At 39.0% G+C, this 20,133-nt stretch overlaps 1 protein-coding gene across 1 annotated transcript in view; it reads left to right on the top strand.

The window, feature by feature from the left end:
• CLCN5 (chloride voltage-gated channel 5) overlaps positions 1-20,133 on the top strand; it is a 188,774-nt gene that overhangs the window by 134,330 nt on the left and 34,311 nt on the right. Inside the window, exon 3 of the mRNA XM_018043883.1 lies at positions 2,377-2,523. Within this exon, the coding sequence (XP_017899372.1) occupies positions 2,377-2,523 (147 nt within the window). The remainder of the gene's footprint in view (positions 1-2,376; positions 2,524-20,133) is intronic.

Raw genomic sequence — 20,133 nt, 5'->3', positions numbered from 1 at the left:
TTTTCCATGAAGTGTTGGAACCAGAAGCCATGATCTTAGTTTTTTGAGTGTTGAGTTTCAAGCCAGCTTTTTCCCTCTCCTCTTTAACCCTCATTAAGAGGCTCTTTAGTTCCTCTTCACTTTCTGCCATTAGAGTGGTGTAATCTCCATATCTGAGGTTGTTGATATTTATCCTGGTAAATCTCAATTCCAGCTTGTGATTCATCCAGGTTAGCATTTTGCAGGATGTACTCTGCATATAAGTTAAATAAGCAGGGTGACAGTATACAGCCTTGATATACTCCTTTCCTAGTTTTGAACCAGTCCGCTTTTCTATGTTCGGTTTGAACTATTGCTTCTTGACCTGCATATAGGTTTCTTAGGAGGCAGGTAAGGTGGTCTAGTATTCCCATCTCTTTAAGAATTTTCCACAGTTCGTTGTGATCCACTCAGTCAAAGGCTTTAGTGTAGTCAATGAAGCAGAAGTAGATGTTTTTCTAGAATTTCCTTGCTTTTTCTCTGATTCAGCAGATGTTGGCAGTTCGATCTCTGGTTTCTCTGCCTTTTCTAAATCCAGCTTGTACATCTTGAAGTTCTTAGTTCATATAATACTGAAGCCTTGCTTGAAAGATTTTGAGGATAACCTTGCTAACATATGAAAAGAGTGCAGTTGTACTGTAATTTGAACATTCTTTGGCATTGCCTTTCTTTGAGATTGGAATGAAAACTGACCTTTTCCAGTCCTGTGGCACTGCTGAGTTTTCCAAATTTGCTAGCATATGCAGTGCAGCACTTTTTTTTTTTACCTATTATTTTTTTTAATTTTTTTAAATTTTTTAAATTTTAAAATCTTTAATTCTTACATGCGTTCCCAAACATGAACCCCCCTCCCACCTCCCTCCCCACAACATCTCTCTGGGTCATCCCCATGCACCAGCCCCAAGCATGCTGCACCCTACGTCAGACATGGACTGGCGATTCAATTCTTACATGACAGTATACATGTTAGAATTCCCATTCTCCCAAATCATCCCACCCTCTCCCTCTCCCTCTGAGTCCAAAAGTCCGTTATACACATCTGTGTCTTTTTTCCTGTCTTGCATACAGGGTCGTCAGTGCAGCACTTTTTATAGCATCATCTTCTAGGATTTTAAAATAGTTCAGCTGAAATTCCATCACCTTCACTAGTTTTGTTTGTAGTGATGCTTCCTAAGGCCTACTTGACTTCACACTCCAGGATGTCTGGCTGTAGGTGAATGACCACACCATCATGGCTATCTGGATCATTAAGACCTTTTTGGTACAATTTTTCTGTGTATTTTTGCCACCCCTTCTTAATCTCTTCTGCTTCTGTTAAGTCCTTACTGTTTTTGTCCTTTATTGTGCCTTCTTGGAACTACATTGCCTTCTTGCGTTTCTTTCTCTTTGTGTAGGTTTTGGTCACTACCTCCTGTACAATGTTATAAACCTTTGTCCATAGTTCCTCTAGTACTCTATCAGATCTAATCCCTTGAATCTAGTCATCACCTTCACTGTATAATCCCAAGGGATTTGATTTAGTTCGTGTCTGAATGGCCTAGTGTTTTCCCTACTTTAATTTGAGCCTGAATTTTGCAATAAGGAGCTCATGATCTGAGCCACAGTCAGCCCCAGATCTTGATTTTGCTGACTGTATAGAGGTTCTTCATCTTTGACTGCAAAGAATATAATCAATCTGATTTTGGTATTGTCCATCTGGTGATGTCCATGTGGAGAATTGTCTCTTGTGTTACATGGTAAGGGTAGCAGTGCATTATATCTGGAGGGTAACTGAATATGTTAAGTAGTTTGCATGTCTATATTACTTAAAATAATAACATAAAATAAGACATATGAATAAATGGTAACCCAAAAGGTGAAGACTACCTAAATGTCTAGCAACTGATAAATGAATCAATAAAATGTGGTATATCCATACAATGGGTATTATTTAGTCCTGAAAAGAAATGTAGACTGATACATATTACAGCATGATTGAGCCTTGAAAAAAAACATGAGCAGTGAAAGAAGCCAGACACAAAGGGCCACATACTATATGGTTATATTTATATGAAATATCCAGAATTAGCAAATCCACAGACAGAAAGAAAATAGAGGTTATAAGGAGCTGGGGTAAGAGGGAGAAGGGAAGTTACGTTTATTGCATAGTGAGTTTCTGTGTGAGATGATGAAAAATTTCTGGAAATGAAGAGTGATGATGATTGCGTGTCATTGTAAATGTGCTGAATGCTATCGACTTGTCAGTTTAAAGTGGTTTAAGTGGTAAGTTTTGTTACGTGTATTTACCACACACAAAAAAGAATAAGCAGTAAGGGGTTTAGAACTCACTGTAATAAACCTGTTTTTCTTTTTGTGCAGGAGCCATGGATCACAGAGGCTTTCATCAGGGGAGTTTCAATAGCTTCCAAAGTAGCTCCAGTGATGAAGACTTGATGGACATACCAGGGACAGCCATGGATTTCTCCATGAGAGATGATGTTCCTCCTTTAGATGGAGAAATAGAAGGTATTATTACTCCTGATGATAATTTATCTTTTTCAAAATTATTTCTAATGTATATACAATAACATTAATTTATCTACTTGTACCCAATCCTGTGTTTTAACATGTGCTTAGATTACTTGTAACCCCTCTCACCAACAAGATATAGAATAGTTCAACACTTCCAAAGAATTCCTTCTTATTATCCTTTGCACTCAGACCTTCCCTACCCTCAACCCCTGGTAACCACTGATTTTTTCTCTGGCCCATAGTTTTTCCTTATCGAGAATGTCATATACATGGAGTCACATAGTGTGTCAACTTTTTATTTTGCATTTTTGTGCTGGGTCTTCGTTGCTGCGTGTGGGCTTTCTCTAGTTGAGGCAAGCGGGGTCTGCTCTTCGTTGTGGTGCATGGGCTTCTCATTGTGGTGGTTTCTCTTGTTGTGGCCCACGGGCCCTAGACCATGCAGGCTTACGTAGTTGCAACTCTCGGTCTCCAGAGTGCAGGCTCATTAGTTATGGTGCACAGACTTGGTTGCTCCGCAGCCTGTGGGATCTTCCTGGACCAGGGATCAAACACGTGTCTCCTGCATTTGCAGGCAGATTCTTAACCACTGGACCACCAAGGAAGACCAGTATGTCCACTTTTGAGACTGACTTCATTTACTCAGCTTAATGCTTTGGAGATTCACCCAAGTTGTTCATTCCTTGCTGAATAGTATACCCCAGAGTGAAATCACTGAATAATGTGATAAATCTGTGCTGAACTTTATAAGAAGCTGCTGAACCATTTTCCAGAGTGGCTGTACCATTTTGCATCTGAGCTAGCCACATTTGGTAGGTAGTTCCACTTGTCCTGCATTCTCCGCAGCTGTTGGTATTTTCAATAATTTTTTAAATTTTCCTTTACAATATTTTAACCATTCTAACACCTATGTAGTGTTATCTCATGATGGTTTAATTTCATTTTCCTAATGGCTTATGATTTTGAACGTCATTTCATGTGTGTATTTGCCAAATTTATATCCTCTTTGATGAAATGTCTGTTCAAATCCTTTCCCCCTTTTATAATTGTTTTTTTATTATCTGGAATATATTTATGAAAGAAGAATTCCTCTTATGTATTGTTTGGTTATCCAGCAATGTCATTCTTTTCATTGGCCACATATAATTTCATGGGATAGCTGTAGCATAGTTTATTGAACTAAGCTTCTATTGATGCACATTTCAGTTGTTTACAATATTTTCCTATTTGTGTGTGTATGTGTGTGTGGGGGGGTATGTATCTTTTAACCGTATCAGAGCATTTTTGTAGCATGAGTGTGTAAGAGTGTGTATTTCCCCACCACCTGACTGGTACTAAATATTATAATTATTTTTTCATCTTTACAATATGATAAAATAAATATATCTCCATTATTTTAATTTTCACTTTTTTAAATTAATGAGCTTGAGCATATTTTCATGTTTATTAATCATTTAAATTTCTTTTTCTGGGGAATTCCCTGGTGGTCCACTTGTTCAGACTTCACATTCTCACCGCCAGGAGCCTGGGTTCAGTCCCTGGTTGAGGAACTAAGATCCCACAAGCCCCATGACATGGCCAAAAAAAATTCTTTTTCTGAAAGTTTCCTGTTCATACGATGTTCCTGTTTTTCTAAGGGGCTATCTTATTTTTTTTTTATAAGAGCCCTTTATAGCTCAGTTGGTAAAGAATCTGCCTGCGATGCAGGAGACCCTGGTTTGATTCCTGGGCTGGGAAAATCCACTGGAAAAGGGATAGATTACCCACTCCAGTATTCTTGATCTTCCCTTGTGTCTTAGCTGATAAAGAATCCGCCTGCAATGTGGGAGACCTGGCTTAGATCCCTGGGTTGGGAAGATCCCCTGGAGAAGGGAAAGGCTATCCTCTTCAGTATTCTGGCCTGGAGAATTCCATGGACTAAGTCCATGGGGTCACAAAGAGTCAGAAACGACTAAGCGACTTTCACTTTATATTATTCTTAATCTTTTGTCTAATGTAGGTTGAAAATACATTTTTTTCTCTTACTGGTTTGCCTTTGTTAGCTTTGTTTTTTTAATCTTCAAATATTTTAAACTTTGTATATAGCTAGGTATATAACCCTTTTGTATCTGCTGAGTTTCTTGTTATAATTAGAAAGGACTGCATCACTTTAAGATTAAATTTATGTACTTACTTTAAATTGTTGTCTGTTTCTTTAAGTTACTGGGATTGCCATTCTCAAAGTAAAGTCAGGGGGCAAGAAACTACTGTTAGAATTCATTATTTAGCAAATTTGTGTTAAGGGCATATGACATTGCAGATAGTTTTTTAGGTTCTGGGAATTAGCAGGGCTTTAAGGCACCATACCTGCCTTCATGAAGTTGATTCTAGCTAGCCTAACAGAAACATAACTATTTATGACAGTATCTATCTCTTAGAGTTGTTTTCAGGATTAAATGAAATAATAATATATAAAATGCTTATGTACCTGGCATCAAGTTAATGCTCAATAAAATGTTAGCTATCATCATCATCATTATTTTATATCTATTATAACCCTATATTATAAGTGCTATAGCTCTTACAAGAACTTAGCAGAGGACGCATTCTGTGTGTGTGTGTGTGTGTGTGTGTGTATAGGACTGGAAAAAATTTCACAGAAAAGGTGTGTTTGAGAAGGGCCTTGGAAGATAAGTTACTTGGTAGGAGGAAGAGCATTCAAGGCAGAAAGTAAGCTTTTACAGAGCAGCAAACATAATATATAGAGGTGTAAAATGGAAGATATTAGCCTAAATAAATAAATTTGGGTCTTGAATGTCATGCTGAGAAGTTTGAATGAACCTTATTGTCACTGAGGACAAACTCCTTCACATACTCATCGAGCACCTGCTATGAACCAGGTACTGCTGTAGGCACTAGGAATACAGTGGCTGGATTAACATAGATAAGATCCAAGCTGATCTGGAATTTAGATCTAGTTGGATAAATAAACAGACAGATTCTCTAGTTAATTATCACAATAGATGATAACTGGGAATAATACTGTGGTTGGAATGATCAGGGAAGGCTTCTCTGAGGGGAGGCGAACAACTTGGGATGAATATAGCAGTATGAAAAACATGGATTCAAAAGGATAACAAGGGGCTTTCCTGGCAGCTTAGTGGTAAAGACTCTGCCTGCCAGAGCAGGAGATACGGTTTGATCCCTGATCCAGAAAGATCCCACATGATGTGGAGTAGCTAAGCCCCTGCACCACAACTATTGAGTCTGTGCTCTAGAGCCTGGGAGCCACAACTACTGAGCCTACATGCCCTACAGCCCCTTCTCTGCAACAAGAGAAAACACTGTAATGAGAAGCCCACACGCTGCAACTAGAGAGTAACCTCCACTCCCCACAACTAGACAAGAGCTTGCGCAGCAATGAAGACCCTGCAAAGCCAAAAATAAATGAATGAATAAACAAAAAATTAAAAAAAAAGATAAAGAAATTTGCCTGGTAAAGTTACCTCAGGGCAGTAACAGTAGAAGAGAGCCCTTGAATTTAAAGTTCATAAGAGAGAGGTACTCATAGCTTAGTATTTGGTAGGTTTTTCTATTTGCCTACTAATATAAAAGGAACATTTGTGTATCATGTCCATTTTATGTGTGGTTATAACCGTAATGAATCAGTTATGTCAATTACTGGCTCTACTGAAGTGGTCAGTTAGGGTATCTATTAACTTAGATTGGCTACCTCTACTTAAGCCTTCTGGCTAAACCAGAGTAGTTTAGTTATCATCATTGCTTTTAATGAAAAATGATTTCATATGGCATCTATATGACCAAAGCACTTTTTGTGTGTTCATATTGCTCTCGTTAGGTGATGGGGTGAATATCCATTATTCTCATTTAATAAACCAGAAAACTGAGGCAGGCAAGATTTTGACATTGCCTATGATTGTAGAATATGGTTTTACATGAGTAGTCCTTCACTTTTCACTCTCCTTCACAGGAGCATTACTACTTGTGGTTTCCAGAGTCTGACCATATAATAATGAAGCTGTTTTCCATGAACCACGCACAAAAATCAGTCCACTTACAATACTCTGTAATGATCTAATTTTCTTGCTTTGCTTTTTAGTTGTTCTTACTTTAATGTTTTCACACAGCATTTCCTAATGATCATGACAACAGCAATAGAAAAGAAAGGTCATAAAGTCCTTGATATTCTGTGGTGAGACTGTGCGTAAAATATTACATTTTGAACCAGGCACAATAGCACGTACTAAAAAGATTAGTTAAAAGGAACTTGAAAGGCAGTAGAAGTGGTTCTTGCTTTCCAGATGGCTGGAGGGGCTGATTTATGAGGAATGAATAAATAAATTATGCATGGCACGGTTAAATGCATCTGAGGTAGTGTTATAGTAGTCTGTAAATTACAAGAAACATAAACACAGAGATCTGAATGAACGGGAGGAGGAGGCAAATAGAAAAAGGGTTTGAGTAACAGGAAAAAATTCAGAGCTATTCTCGTAGTCCATCTGTTCTCACTTGCCTGCCTCCGCAGCCTGGAACTCCTTGTCAGCAATTCAGTCATGCATGCAGTCAGTATTTTATGGAATACCCAGATATGGACTGTGCTGTTGTGGTAATGTTCTTCGATACCCTTCTTCCTCTCACTTCCTCATCTTTCTACCTAGCCTGCCTTGCTGCTATTCCCTAACTGTAGAATGAAGAGATTCCTGGCAGAAAGTGCAGCACAGGCAGAGGAGGCAGCAGCAGGAGAGACCCTTTTCTGCTTAATAAACAGAGGCTGTGAGTCTGGGGCATGAGACTCAAGGGTGGGGATGGTGACAGTTGGAGCAGGAAATAGGTTGGGAGAGCTTTCAGACCTTACCTTGTAACCAAGCAGTTACCAAATGATTTAAAAGCAGAGGAATGATGTGATTAGATCGATGTTTTAGAGAATGTATGGCAGTGTGGAGGATGGATTCAGGGGAAAGGTATGCTGGAGACTGGAAGACCATTAAACTGTTAGTTTTGAACAATCTAGGCAAAAGAGCCAGAGAAGGCAATGGCACCCCACTCCAGTACTCTTGCCTGGAAAATCCCATGGATGGAGGAGCCTGGTAGGCTGCAGTCCATGGGGTCGTTGAGGGTCGGACACGACTGAGCGACTTCACTTTCACTTTTCACTTTCATGCACTGGAGAAGGAAATGGCAACCCACTCCAGTGTTCTTTCCTGGAGAATCCCAGGGACAGCGGAGCCTGGTGGGCTGCCGTCTATGGGGTTGCACAGAGTCGGACACGACTGAAGTGACTTAGCAGCAGCAGCAGCAGGCAAAGAGCAACGGCCTGAATTAAGACAGCAGGAATGGAGATGGGTGGGGAATAAGTCCTAGAAAAATTTTGGAGTGAGCATCAATAAGACCAATTAGACATGGAGAATAGACCAGAAACGTCAGAGATATCTTACAAGCCCAGGTGGAGTATAGGCAGGCCATTTCTCCCTCGCATGTGAGCACATGCCCAGACCACCCCTGCCAGCCTCAGCATAAGCTCCTGATGTCCCAGGGAAGGGGAAAAAAAAAAACTCTTTTAAAATGAAAAATATGACAGTGCGTGAAATATACCATGGAAGCTGTGAAACAGTTCTATTTGTTCTGCCCCGCTGTAACAACAACAACAACAACCAAAAAAACCAGAATGGAGAAACCTACCATCATCATTTCAGTTAGGTTCTCCCCAAACTGATTCAAGCAATTTGTGGGCATGGTGCAAGAAGGAGAAGGAAACGGAATTTGGGATCCATCACCCTCAAGATATTCAAACTTCCCTAAACACTTAGCCTAGTAATAGAAGTAGCAGCAGCAGCAGTGGTAGTAGTAGTACTTAGTAATAGTGTTAGTCACTCAGTCGTGTCCGACTCTCTGCAACCCCATGGAACCCACCAGGCTCCTCTGTCCATGGGATCCTCCAGGCAAGAATACTGGAGTGATTTGCCATTCCCTTTTCCAGGGGATCTTCCTGACCCAGGGATCGAACCCCCATCTGTTGCAATGTAGGCAGATTTTTAAAACACTTAGCCTAAGAGAATGGCAATCGTTATTGCTGCTTTTTGAGCTTGAAAAAAAGAGTGACTGATATCAGAAGCTCTGTGGAGCCATAAACTTCACCTGTTTTATATGCTGAACCCATAAAATGGGGTGTATGGTGATGGTCCACAGGCTTTAAAGGCTTTAAAGTTTCCTTAATGAGAAAATACCTGGTCAGATTTTAGAATGTACACCCCATAATCTCTCCCCCATTTATATGTTTATATTGTTGTCTTTTTTTTTTTAGTCAGAAAACACTTTTATTTATTTTTAATTTTTTTAAAATTTTACTTTACAATATTGTGTTGATTTTGCCGCACATCAACATGAATCTGCCACGGGTGTACACGTGTTCCCCATCCTGAACCCCCTCCCTCCTCCCTCCCCGTACCATCCCTCTGGGTCATCCCAGTGCACCAGCCCCAAGCATCCTGTATCCTGCATCGAACCTAGACTGGCGATTCATTTCTTATATGATATTATACATGTTTCAATGCCATTCTCCCAAATCATCCCACCCTCTCCCTTTCCCACAGAGTCCAAAAGACTGTTCTATACATCTGTGTCTCTTTTGCTGTCTCGCATACAGGGTTATCATTACCATCTTTCTAAATTCCATATCTATGTGTTAGTATAGTGTATTGGTGTTTTTCTTTCTGGCTTACTTCACTCTGTATAATAGGCTCCAGTTTCATCCACCTCATTAGAACTGATTCAAATGTATTCTTCTTAATGGCTGAGTAATACTCCATTGTGTATATGTAGCACAGCTTTCTTATCCACTCATCTGCTGATGGACATCTAGGTTGCTTCCATGTCCTGGCTATTATAAACAGTGCTGCGATGAACATTGGGATACACGTGTCTCTTTCAATTCTGGTTTCCTCAGTGTGTATGCCCAGCAGTGGGATTGCTGGGTCATAAGGCAGTTCTATTTCCAGTTTTTTAAGGAATCTCCACACTGTTCTCCATAGTGGCTGTACTAGTTTGCATTCCCACCAACAGTGTAAGAGGGTTGCCTTTTCTCCACACCCTCTCCAGCATTTATTGCTTGCAGATTTTTGGATCACAGACATTCTGACTGGTGTGAAATGGTACCTCATTGTGGTTTTGATTTGCATTTCTCTGAGAATGAGTGATGTTGAGCATCTTTTCATGTGTTTGTTAGCCATCTGTATGTCTTCTTTGGAGAAATGTCTGTTTAGTTCTTTGGCCCATTCTTAAGTATATGTTTTATTTGGATCTACTGAGTTTTTACCCAGTGTCCCATCCAGGATACAACATTACATTTCGTCATTGTGTCTCCTTGGGCCCCTCTTGGCTGTGATGATTTCTTAGACTTCCTTTCCATTTGGTGATCTTGACAGTTTTGAGGAGTACTGGCCAGGTGTTTGTAGATTGTTGCTCAACTGGGATTTGTTTGATGCTTTTCTCATAATTAGACTGAGGCTTGGGGGAGAAGACTAGAGGTAAAATGTCTCTCTTACCACATTCAAATCAAAGGTATATGCTGTCAGTATGACTCATGACTGCTGATGTTCACCTTGATCACTTGGATGAGGCAGTATTTATCCATTTTTTCGACTGTGAAGTTACACTTTTTTTCATCCTTTTCATATTGTGTTCTTTGGAAGGAAGTCACTGCATAGCTGACACTTAAGAATAAGGAAGTTATTCTCTACCTCTTTGCAGGTAGAGTATCTAAAGACACTATTTGGAATTGTTCTTCATTAGAGATTTCTCTATTCTCTCCCAGTTATTTATTCAATCATTTATTTATAACAGTAGGGACTCATTTGTTTAATACTTTGGACTATAATCCATTATTATTTATTTTATTTAAATTTTTCTAGCTGTGCACTCAAAGCTGTTTCAGTTGGCTCTGTTTCCCTTTGACATACCCCTGTCACTGTGGAGGTTTCTTGAGCACTTACTTACTTTTTGGTATAACATACTCCAGGCCCATGTTATGTATTTCCTGACTCAGTCCTAGAATCAGCCATTTCTCCAAGGAGCCCTGGTTTCTTTCAGTGGAGGTTGGCATTAGAAACCAAGATCTGGGCATTCAGTGTGCTTTTTTCTATTGGGGTGTTGATTCTAGGCCCTCTCAGTAAGGAAAAACAAATATACGTGTATACTGACCTACATATTTAACTATCTGCATCTATATTAAGCTAAACATGAGATCATACTGATGTCTCTAATTCTAATCCATTAACACATGGTTCATTCTTGCCTTCTTCCCTTACTTGTCTGTACCTTCCCCTTAAGGTAGTGAGAAACATGGCTCTCACCATCCACCATCCAATTTTTAACTGTTCATTTCCAGTGTACATGCATGGATTTCAAATTGTTAACCCATATCCTTCATGGGAAACTACTTTATCAACTAGAATAAAGCACTTATTACAAAATTCCTTTTGCCTTTAGCTTTAAAAAACTCCATTTCTAGTTACTTGGGTCAGCATCTTTTCCTTTTACCCCTTTTAGTGAGGCTGTTTCACAAATTTGTAATATAATTAGATTGTTTTGTCACTTAATGCATTCCATCCTGGGATTTTTTTTAATTGCATACATTAAGGTTCACTCTTTGTGCTGTAAAGCTCTATAGATTTTGATAAGTACATGGTGACATGTATCTACTATTACAGTATCATGCAGAATAGTTTCACTGCCCTGAGAAATCCCATATCTTACCTATTCAATGTTCTTCCTTCTGAGCCGCTGGCAACCATCAGTCCATTTTCATCTTCATAAATTTGTCTTTTCCAGGATATCTTTGGGCTTCCTGGGTGGCTCAGCCAGTAAAGAATCCGCTTGCAGTGCAGGAGACGTGGGTTTGATCCCTGGGTCAGGAAGATCCCCTGGAGAAGGGAATAGCTACCCATTCCAGTATTCTTGCCTGGAAAGTCCCATGGACAGAGGAGCCTGGTGGGCTATAGTCCATGGGGGTCTCAAAGAGTCGGATACAACTGAGTGACTAACGCTTTGAGAATTTCTTTATAAATGGAATCATACAGTGTGTAGGCTTTTCAGATTGGCTTCTTTCATTTAGCAATATGCATTTAAGGCTCTTCTATGTCTTTGTGTAGATTGATAGCGCATTCCTTTTCATTGCTGAATAATATTCCATTGTCCAGCTATACCACAGTTAGTCTATTCACTCACCTACCTACTGCATAACATCTTGGTTTCTTCCAACTTTTGACAATTATGACTAAAGCTGCTACAAATATCTGTGTGCAAGCTTTCCCATAGGCATAAGTTTTCAAGTCAGTTGGGTAAATATATGGGTGTGTGATTTCTGGATTATGTGATAAAACTTTTTAGTTTTATGAGAAATTGCCAAACTGTCTTCTAAAGTGGGTGTGCCATTTTGTTTCCCCTTCGACAGTGATTGATAGTTCCTGTAACTCCATATACTTGCAAGCAGTTGGTATTGTCAGTGTTTTAGATTTTAGCCATTCTAATAGGTGTGCAGTGGGATCTCATTGTTAATTTGCACTACCCTGATGACAAATGATGATGAGCATCTTTTCATTTGCTATTTGCCATCTGTATGTCTTCTTTGGTGAGGGTAAGACCTTTTGATTTTAGACCTTCTTTTCTAATATATACATTTAATACTATAAATTTCTAAGGACTGCTTTTGCTGTATCCAACAAATTTTGTTATGTTGTATTTTCATTTTCACTTCAAAATGTTTGAAAATTCATCTTGAGAGGTCTTTAACCCAAGGGTTATTTGCAAGCATGTTGCTTAATTTCCAGGTGTTTTGGCATTTTCCAGCTATTTTTCTGTAGGTTTCCAGTTTAATTCTCTTGTGTTAAGATTTATGTTAAACTGGCTAGGAGTTGGGCTGTGTTTAATGTTTGGTGTAATTATTGGTGCTAGGGGGCTAAATCTCTCTAGTGTCCTTGTTTTTGTCTCTTCTCTTGACTGAGCTTCCTTAAGCACCACTCCATTCTGTATCTTGCAGCTGTAATTCACTGTTATTAAGTATGAAAGTGAAAGCATTAGTCACTCAGTCGTGTCCAACTCTTTGTGATCCCATGGAGTGTAGCCCGCCAGGCTCCTCTGTCTATGGGATTTCCCAGGCAAGAATACTGGAGTGAGTTGCCATTCCCTTCTCCAGGGGATCTTCTCAACCCAGGGATGGAACACAGGTCTCCTGCATTGCTGCTGGATTCTTTACCTTCTGAGCCAGTATACGGGAGCCCTATTGGTATGGTGGTATGGTATGGGGGAATAGGTTATTTTATAATTTTCTGATTAAATCACAGTGTCTGTTGGACCTGTGTTTTGTATTTGACCTTCACAAAATATAATCCAGTGGTATGGCATTTTGTTTTCCCTGCCCCCTACTCCTATCAGCATTTCCAACCCATTTCTGGGAAGCCCAGACCCCTACTGACTTTGCTTTTTACCCCTTAGGTGAGATTAGGAGGCTGGAGTGGGGACTGGAGAGGGAAGAATGCCCTTCCCCGACCTGGGATAAGTATTAGTGGCTCAGTCGTGCCCGACTCTTTGCGACCCCATGGACTGCAGCCCACCAGGCTCCTCCATCCATGAGATTTTCCAGGCAAGGATACTGGAGTGGGTTGCCATTTCCTTCTCTAGGGGATCATCCCAAACCAGGGATCAAACCTGGGTCTCCTGCACTGCAGGCAGATTCTTTACCAACTGAGCTAATTTTCCCCTGGAGCATAGATAGGCCTTTGTTAGAATGACCTGTTTGGCCTATTTCACAATGATAACTCTTAGCTTTTCATCAGAGTCTGGAGGAGATCTTTCTTTGAGAACACCAAAGTATAGGCTCAGAAGTTTCCTATTCTCATGTAAGTCTACACTCAGCCTTCGGAAATTAGTCAGAATTGCCATTTAAGTGGCCAGGTAAGCAGATCTTTCTCGGTGTCTTTTCAGATAAGCCTGTCTCTTCAGATTTGGAGGTTGGAAATTTCCCTTGCAACCTTATAATTCTCTCTGGTGAGTTCTGGAAAAGTTACTGATTTTTCAGTTTTTTCTAGCCTTTTCTTGTTTTTCAAATGGGAGTGACAACTTCTTATTTATTTATTTATTTTAACTGAAGTATAGTTATTTTACAGTGTTGTATTAGTTTCAGGTGAACAGCAAGACAACTGAGCTTTTTACTTGCAAGGGTTGAATCTGGAAGCTCTCCATTTATTTTCTAATTAGTTACACTGCTTTGGTCCCCTCTTGAAAGAAGAAAATTAGAGGACAAACATTTGGCCTCTAATAAATCCTGAGTGGATTATTTTGAACCGCACTTTGTTCCAGTTTATGACATTCTAGGGTAGAGGAAAGGGTTGCTGTGATGTTTTGGGAGTGTTGTGGTGAGTGTTTCTGGGGTCTGTGGCCAGCGGGTTCTCCAGAAGGTTGGTAACCATGTTGGTATAGCTCTGGTTAGCTGGAGACCAGATGCGTTTGGTCCCAGGTGTGCCCTACTTCACTGCTGAGCTGAATCTTACTTTTCCAAGATTAGTACCATTTTATGATCTTGCCAGAAGAGTATTCTCTAACTATGCAATCAAAATACCTTTGAAGTTCTTCAAAGCTAAGGTCTTCTCAAAAGTCATTTAGCACAATGTATGAATGATCCACAAATAATCATTGCTAAAATAATGAGTATGAGGGTGGGAAAGGACTGTAAAAATCATACATGTTAATACACCCTGATTTTACAGATAGGGAACCTTAAAGCCACAGAGATGAAGGCAGTTGCTCAGGGTGACAAAATTACTGAGTTATGGAGCTAGGCTTGGAATCTGTATCTTCTTAGTGCTGGACAGCAGGCCTGATCATGAAGACTATTCTTCCCATTGACTTTCACTTAAAAATTTAGTAAGCCGTCTTCCTTCTGGTACATTTCTCCTGGTGTTGTCTGAAACCTGTCGCCTGTTTTGTTTCCAAATACCCCAATGGTCTGCCTCTCACAATAGAAGTCTTTCCTTTGCGATGTCCTGTTTCTAATCTTCTAGCTGCATTATTGTTATTTTTCTTTTTAGAAACACACATAACACATAAACACACCTCACTGTTAGAGATTCAAACAGTGCACACATATATAACATGTGAAAGTCCTCCCCCTCACTGCCGACTTCCCACTCCAGAGATAACCCTTCAGAATAATTCAGTTATGACCCTTTCAATTCTTTTTCTATCCAGTTAACACAGAGACACAATTTTTAAAAATCTACTTATTATTTTGTAAATAGCTTTTTTCACATAGTAAGTTTGGGAGATTTTTCTGTTTCAGCACATGAGTCTGCTTCTTTCCTTGTGCTATTCCCCCATTACTGGACTCTTTCATTGTTTCCAGTGCTGTAGTGAATAAGATGCATGTGTTGGTGTACGCAGGTCCAAGTGTTTAAGAGCATTTCCTAGATTATATATGTGTGTGCTTAATTCATTTTTGTTTGTTTCTGGCATTCCATATACCTTGTGAGATCGTAGTTCCCTGACTAGGGATCGAACCGTGCCCCCTACATTGGCAGCATGGGGTATTAACTGGAAGTCCTAATTAATTTCTTTGTCCATAACATCACACTATTCCCATGAGTTTGGGAAGAATCTCCTACTTGCTATTTCCTCTCTTGAAGTTTTTCACCCTGCCAAAGAATGATTGCTAATCTCTTGTCCTCAGCTTCCTTTTGGAGATTAATAGAGAGAAACCAATGTAGGCTCAGTAGAGAGGAACTGGTGAGTTGCTGCTTCTAAAATAATAAGTATAAGTAATTACATAGGCTTGTGATAGCCAAAGGGTTTCTCAATACTCTGGCATGGAATGTACTTCTTAGAGCAAGATCTCCGTATCCATTACATTTCCCAGTCCTCTTGTCAGTCCCTTGTAAAGTATAAAGTTGAGAAGGAAGGAATGAAGAGCAAGTAAGGGAGCAGAGGGCTATTTTCTTTATATGGACAACCCTCTCAGCAGTGCTGTCAAACCTAGCCCCTCTACTTCCATTTCTGCATTTTTTTTGTACAGTGGGAGTCTATAGGTACCAAACCGTGCTCCTCAAGTTGTTTTTCCAAACACTGGTAACTCTGGCAGTTAGCACCCTAGCTCCACAGGTAATGAAAGTGAGTTGGGTGGGGGAACTTCTAGATCAGAACAGATGGCTGGGAATAGAAAGCTTAAAAGATACACTGTCAAGCAAATGTCTACAACCCTGTGGGGACAGAGCTGTATCCAATGGGAGCCATGGAGTCTGAAGGTGGTATTAGAATCTAGATAAATGCTTATCTCAAAAGCCTTTTTCCTATCCCTTTCTGCCATGCCCCATCTTCCTGTATACTCCTTGTAACCCTCAAACTTTATTTTAATAGCACCTATATATTTGTTACTGTTGTTGCAGTTCTATTGCCCACCTCTCTCGACACCTGATTGAACTTGTGTCTCTTACATCTCCTGCATTAGGCGGGCGGGTTCTTTACCACTAGCGCCACCTGGGAAGCCCAGCTCTCGGCAGTCAGTCCTTAATTGAAATGGGTGCAGGGGTGACCGTCAGAGCAACACAGACACTGAGCCAACAGGTTGAATGTCCCGGAGCCTCTTGGTGTTCCAGCTGCTGCGTCCTGGGAAAGTTCAGGAGCCTTTGGGGGATGGTTGTGGGGGAAGAGAGTCCTTAGGAAAGAGTGGTTATCTCTCTACAGCCACTCACAAAGTGAGGTATTTCACTATGTAACAACCAGTATGGCATTACAGATATGTATCAATGGAATGTGTGCCTGCTAAGTTACTTTACCACTAGTACCACCTGGGAAGCCCAGTCAATGGAAATCAGTTCAGTTCAGTTCAGTTCAGTCGCTCAGTCGTGTCCGACTCTTTGCGACCCCATGAACTGCAGCACGCCAGGCCTCCCTGTCCATCACCAACTCCCAGAGTTCACTCAGACTCACGTCCATCGAGTCAGTGATGCCATCCAGCCATCTCATCCTCTGTCGTCCCCTTCTCCTCCTGCCCCCAATCCCTCCCAGCATCAGAGTCTTTTCCAATGAGTCAACTCTTCGCATGAGGTGGCCAAAGTACTGGAGTTTCAGCTTTAGCATCATTCCTTCCAAAGAAATCCCAGGGCTGATCTCCTTCAGAATGGACTGGTTGGATCTCCTTAGTCACCCTGAATAAGTGCCCTAGGAGCCAAACTAAACTAAAGCATAACAGTCCTGTGACCCTCTCCAGGGCTTTGATGAGAGGGCTGCTTCACTCATATTTGCTTTTCAACTAGTGGGTATATATTAGTGGGAAAGCAAAATGGAGGCACAGATTGATAGAAAGGTCCTAAAAATGTTGACTAATTACTGAGGCTTCAACTGTAATGTATTCTCAAACATAGAGGTAAATTGAATGTGAAAGAGTTCACGGCTTGTTGGGAGATCTGGAATAGATGAACCAGTACAAGAAGGGAAAGGGGTGCAGATATGAAAGTGAGAAGTGGCTCATAATAAACTCTTACTACTTGCTGTTGAATGAAGGTACAATTTTAAAAATCACAGGATGAATATCTGCTGATGTGTGTTAGGTCGAATGTTGACTGTTTTTGTATATGTGCTTTTAGCTTTGCAAAAATACAAAATATCCGTGTAAAAACTGACATATATTCTTAAAATGCAACTATTTTCCAAGTCCTCTGATGCATACCAATAGCCCTGCTCCATTTCTCTGTGTGCTTATTTCTTTCTTTAGGCTACTGCCAATAAGTGAGCCCACATGCAGTGTGGTTATCACTAAAGCAGTATGTCAGGGTGCACGAGGTTTCTTTCTATCCTCTTTCCCCTTGTGTTTCTGTTAGTGTTTAACTAATTCACTTAATCAGTTACTCTTCAGCTCCCCCAGGAAATTTCTAATGGCATATTGGTTAGAGATTGAAATAAACATTAATTTTCAAATTGGAATTTATTTTCTTGTGTCTTAAGGGGTTTTCTAGTTTTAAGCATCATGTGATTTTTAGAAAATATTAGAAAGTGGTTTCCATAAAGGGAAATGAGCAAAATACATTCATTTATATGCCTCCTTATTCAGCTGTGTGCTTTTAAACACCCATTAATTAAGTTTTTAGACTTTACCAGGAAAGCTGTTTCAAGGTTGACTTTTTTTTTCTGACTAGTTTTCTGTACATTTTTGTCCCAGACTCAAGCAATGCAGATAAACTTTAGGGGACCTTTCTTTTATCATTTGAGATCCAGATGTACTTTAACTTGAATTATTTTCCTGCTAGAGCATTAAACCATTTCTTATATAACTTATGTTGAATGGCACACTATGCCTTCAAAACTTATCTAAGTTTTACCTTTGTGTGTGTGTGTAGACACAAGAATATAGACTTGCCTAAGAACCCCAATCTTGATATTTAGAGCTGTTGTTTAATTTTGCCTTTTTTCTTGGCAGAGTATTTACACACCAGAAGCTTAACTTTAAAAAAAAATCACCCTGTTTTTAAATTGAAATATAGTTGATTTACAGTATTTCAGGTTGTACAGGAAAGTGATTCCATTTATATATATATTTTTTATATATGTGTGTATATATATATATATATATATACTTTTTCAGATTATTATTTTCCCTTATAGGTTATTACAAGATATTGACTATAGTTCCCTGTGTTATACAGTAGGTCCTTGTTTATCTAAAGAAGCTTAAGTCTTAATGCACTGTTTTTTGAAAAGCCTTTTGCATTTTGCTACTCTATTTGTACCTCAGTAGTTGATCCAGAATGGAATCATTTCTACACTCATTCTTGATAACTTAGTTTTATGAATTTAATATTTCTTTCTATTAAGTAAAAAAAAATGCTAAGAAAATAGACCAATTGGATGTGGAATAAGACCTACAGCTTAAGCTATTTGTCATCAAGTCATATATAGATACCTCTGTGAAAGAGTAAGTTTCATCCCTCTCATTGATAAAACCTTAAAAAGTAGTAGCATTGTTACCATCCTTATTATACACTTAAAGTATTTCTTCCTATTCTAAAAATTATGATGAATATCTTCTAATTCCTAGTCCATACTTGTGTCAAATCCCCATTAAGTGGTCTTCCTATGTTGAAAGTTTTAAAAACTTTGTTGTAGGAGCAACTAACATATTAGAAACAGAAAATGATCTGGTCAGATCTGTGCTCCACAAAAATAACTCTGTCCCCAAATATTAACTTTATCATTGTGGTTTTATCATCGGATACATTAAAAATTGGTAAGGATTTCTCTTATTTCCATAGTAACTGACCTACACCTGACAGCCTGTATAAAGGAACATGTGCTAGAGATTACACATTTGGCAGAGAAGGGAATAGTGGGGTAGAAAAGAGTAAAAGAAATATAATGTCAAATTCTGAATACCGGTGCCTCATTTATTTTTTTAATTGAAGTATAGTTGATTTATAATATTGTGTTAATTTCTGGTATACAGCAAAGTGATTCATTTATACATTTTGGGGAGGATGGGAGAGAATTTTAATGCAGCCACCAAATTAAAGGATAAAAACATACTGTGAGTGAGTGAGTGAAGTCGTGTCCAACTTTTTGCGACCCCGTGGACTGTAGCCCACCAGGCTCCTCTGTCCATGGGATTCTCCAGGCAAGAATACTGTAGACATAACTTAAAACAATTTAGAATCATAAACAAAATGTGAGGTAGACTGACTAGTAAAATTCACCAAATGTTGGTTAGGAAAATTTTATAGTAATAAAGTAACACAGGTGCCTCCTTTTCTAAAAATCACAAAAAGCAATTGCATGAATTACAGCCAAAAATTGAATACAACAATTCTCATTGTAATTTTAGTGTGTGTAAAACATCTTATTTCCATAGTAATTGACCTACACCTGACAGCCTTATAAAAGAACATGTGCTAGAGATTACACATTTGGCAGAGTATACATATATATATATATATATATATATACACTAAATATATATATATACACACTAAATATATATATATATACACACTAAATATATCTATATTCCTTTTCATATTCTTTTCTCTTATCGGTTATTACAAAATATTGAGTATAGTTTCCTATGCTATACAGTAGGTCCTTGTTGGTTGTCTATTTTATATATAGTTGTGTGCATCTGCTAATCCCAAACTCCTAAATTATCTCCCTTTCCTTCCTCTTTAGTAACTGTAGGTTTGTTTTATATGTCTGTGAGTCTGTTTCTATTTTGTAAATAAGTTCATTTGTATCATTTTTTAGATTCCGCATATAAGTGGTATCCTACAACATTTGTCTTTCTCTGCATTATTTCACTTAGTGTGATAATATCTAGAGCCAACAACGTTGCTGAAAATCCAGTGCCTCATTTCTTAATCTGAATTGTAATTAAATCTCATTTTAGTAGGAGGACTGTGTCATAGTATCAGTCCTCTAGTTTTCAAAAGAGGTAAATTTACATGGAATAAAATAGTTCCTCCGCAGAAGCACTGATGGAGCATTTGAAAAATACATAAACTTTCGCCAGAAGTTATTGACATGGTACTAGTTATGCAATCCAGTTACCGTACATTGAAAATCTATACATTTTTTTAA

This window comes from Capra hircus (genome assembly GCF_001704415.2).
Source record: "Capra hircus breed San Clemente chromosome X unlocalized genomic scaffold, ASM170441v1, whole genome shotgun sequence".
NCBI lineage: Eukaryota > Metazoa > Chordata > Mammalia > Artiodactyla > Bovidae > Capra > Capra hircus.
Note: the sequence above shows the minus strand (reverse complement) of the source record. Positions and strands in the feature narration are given on the sequence as shown.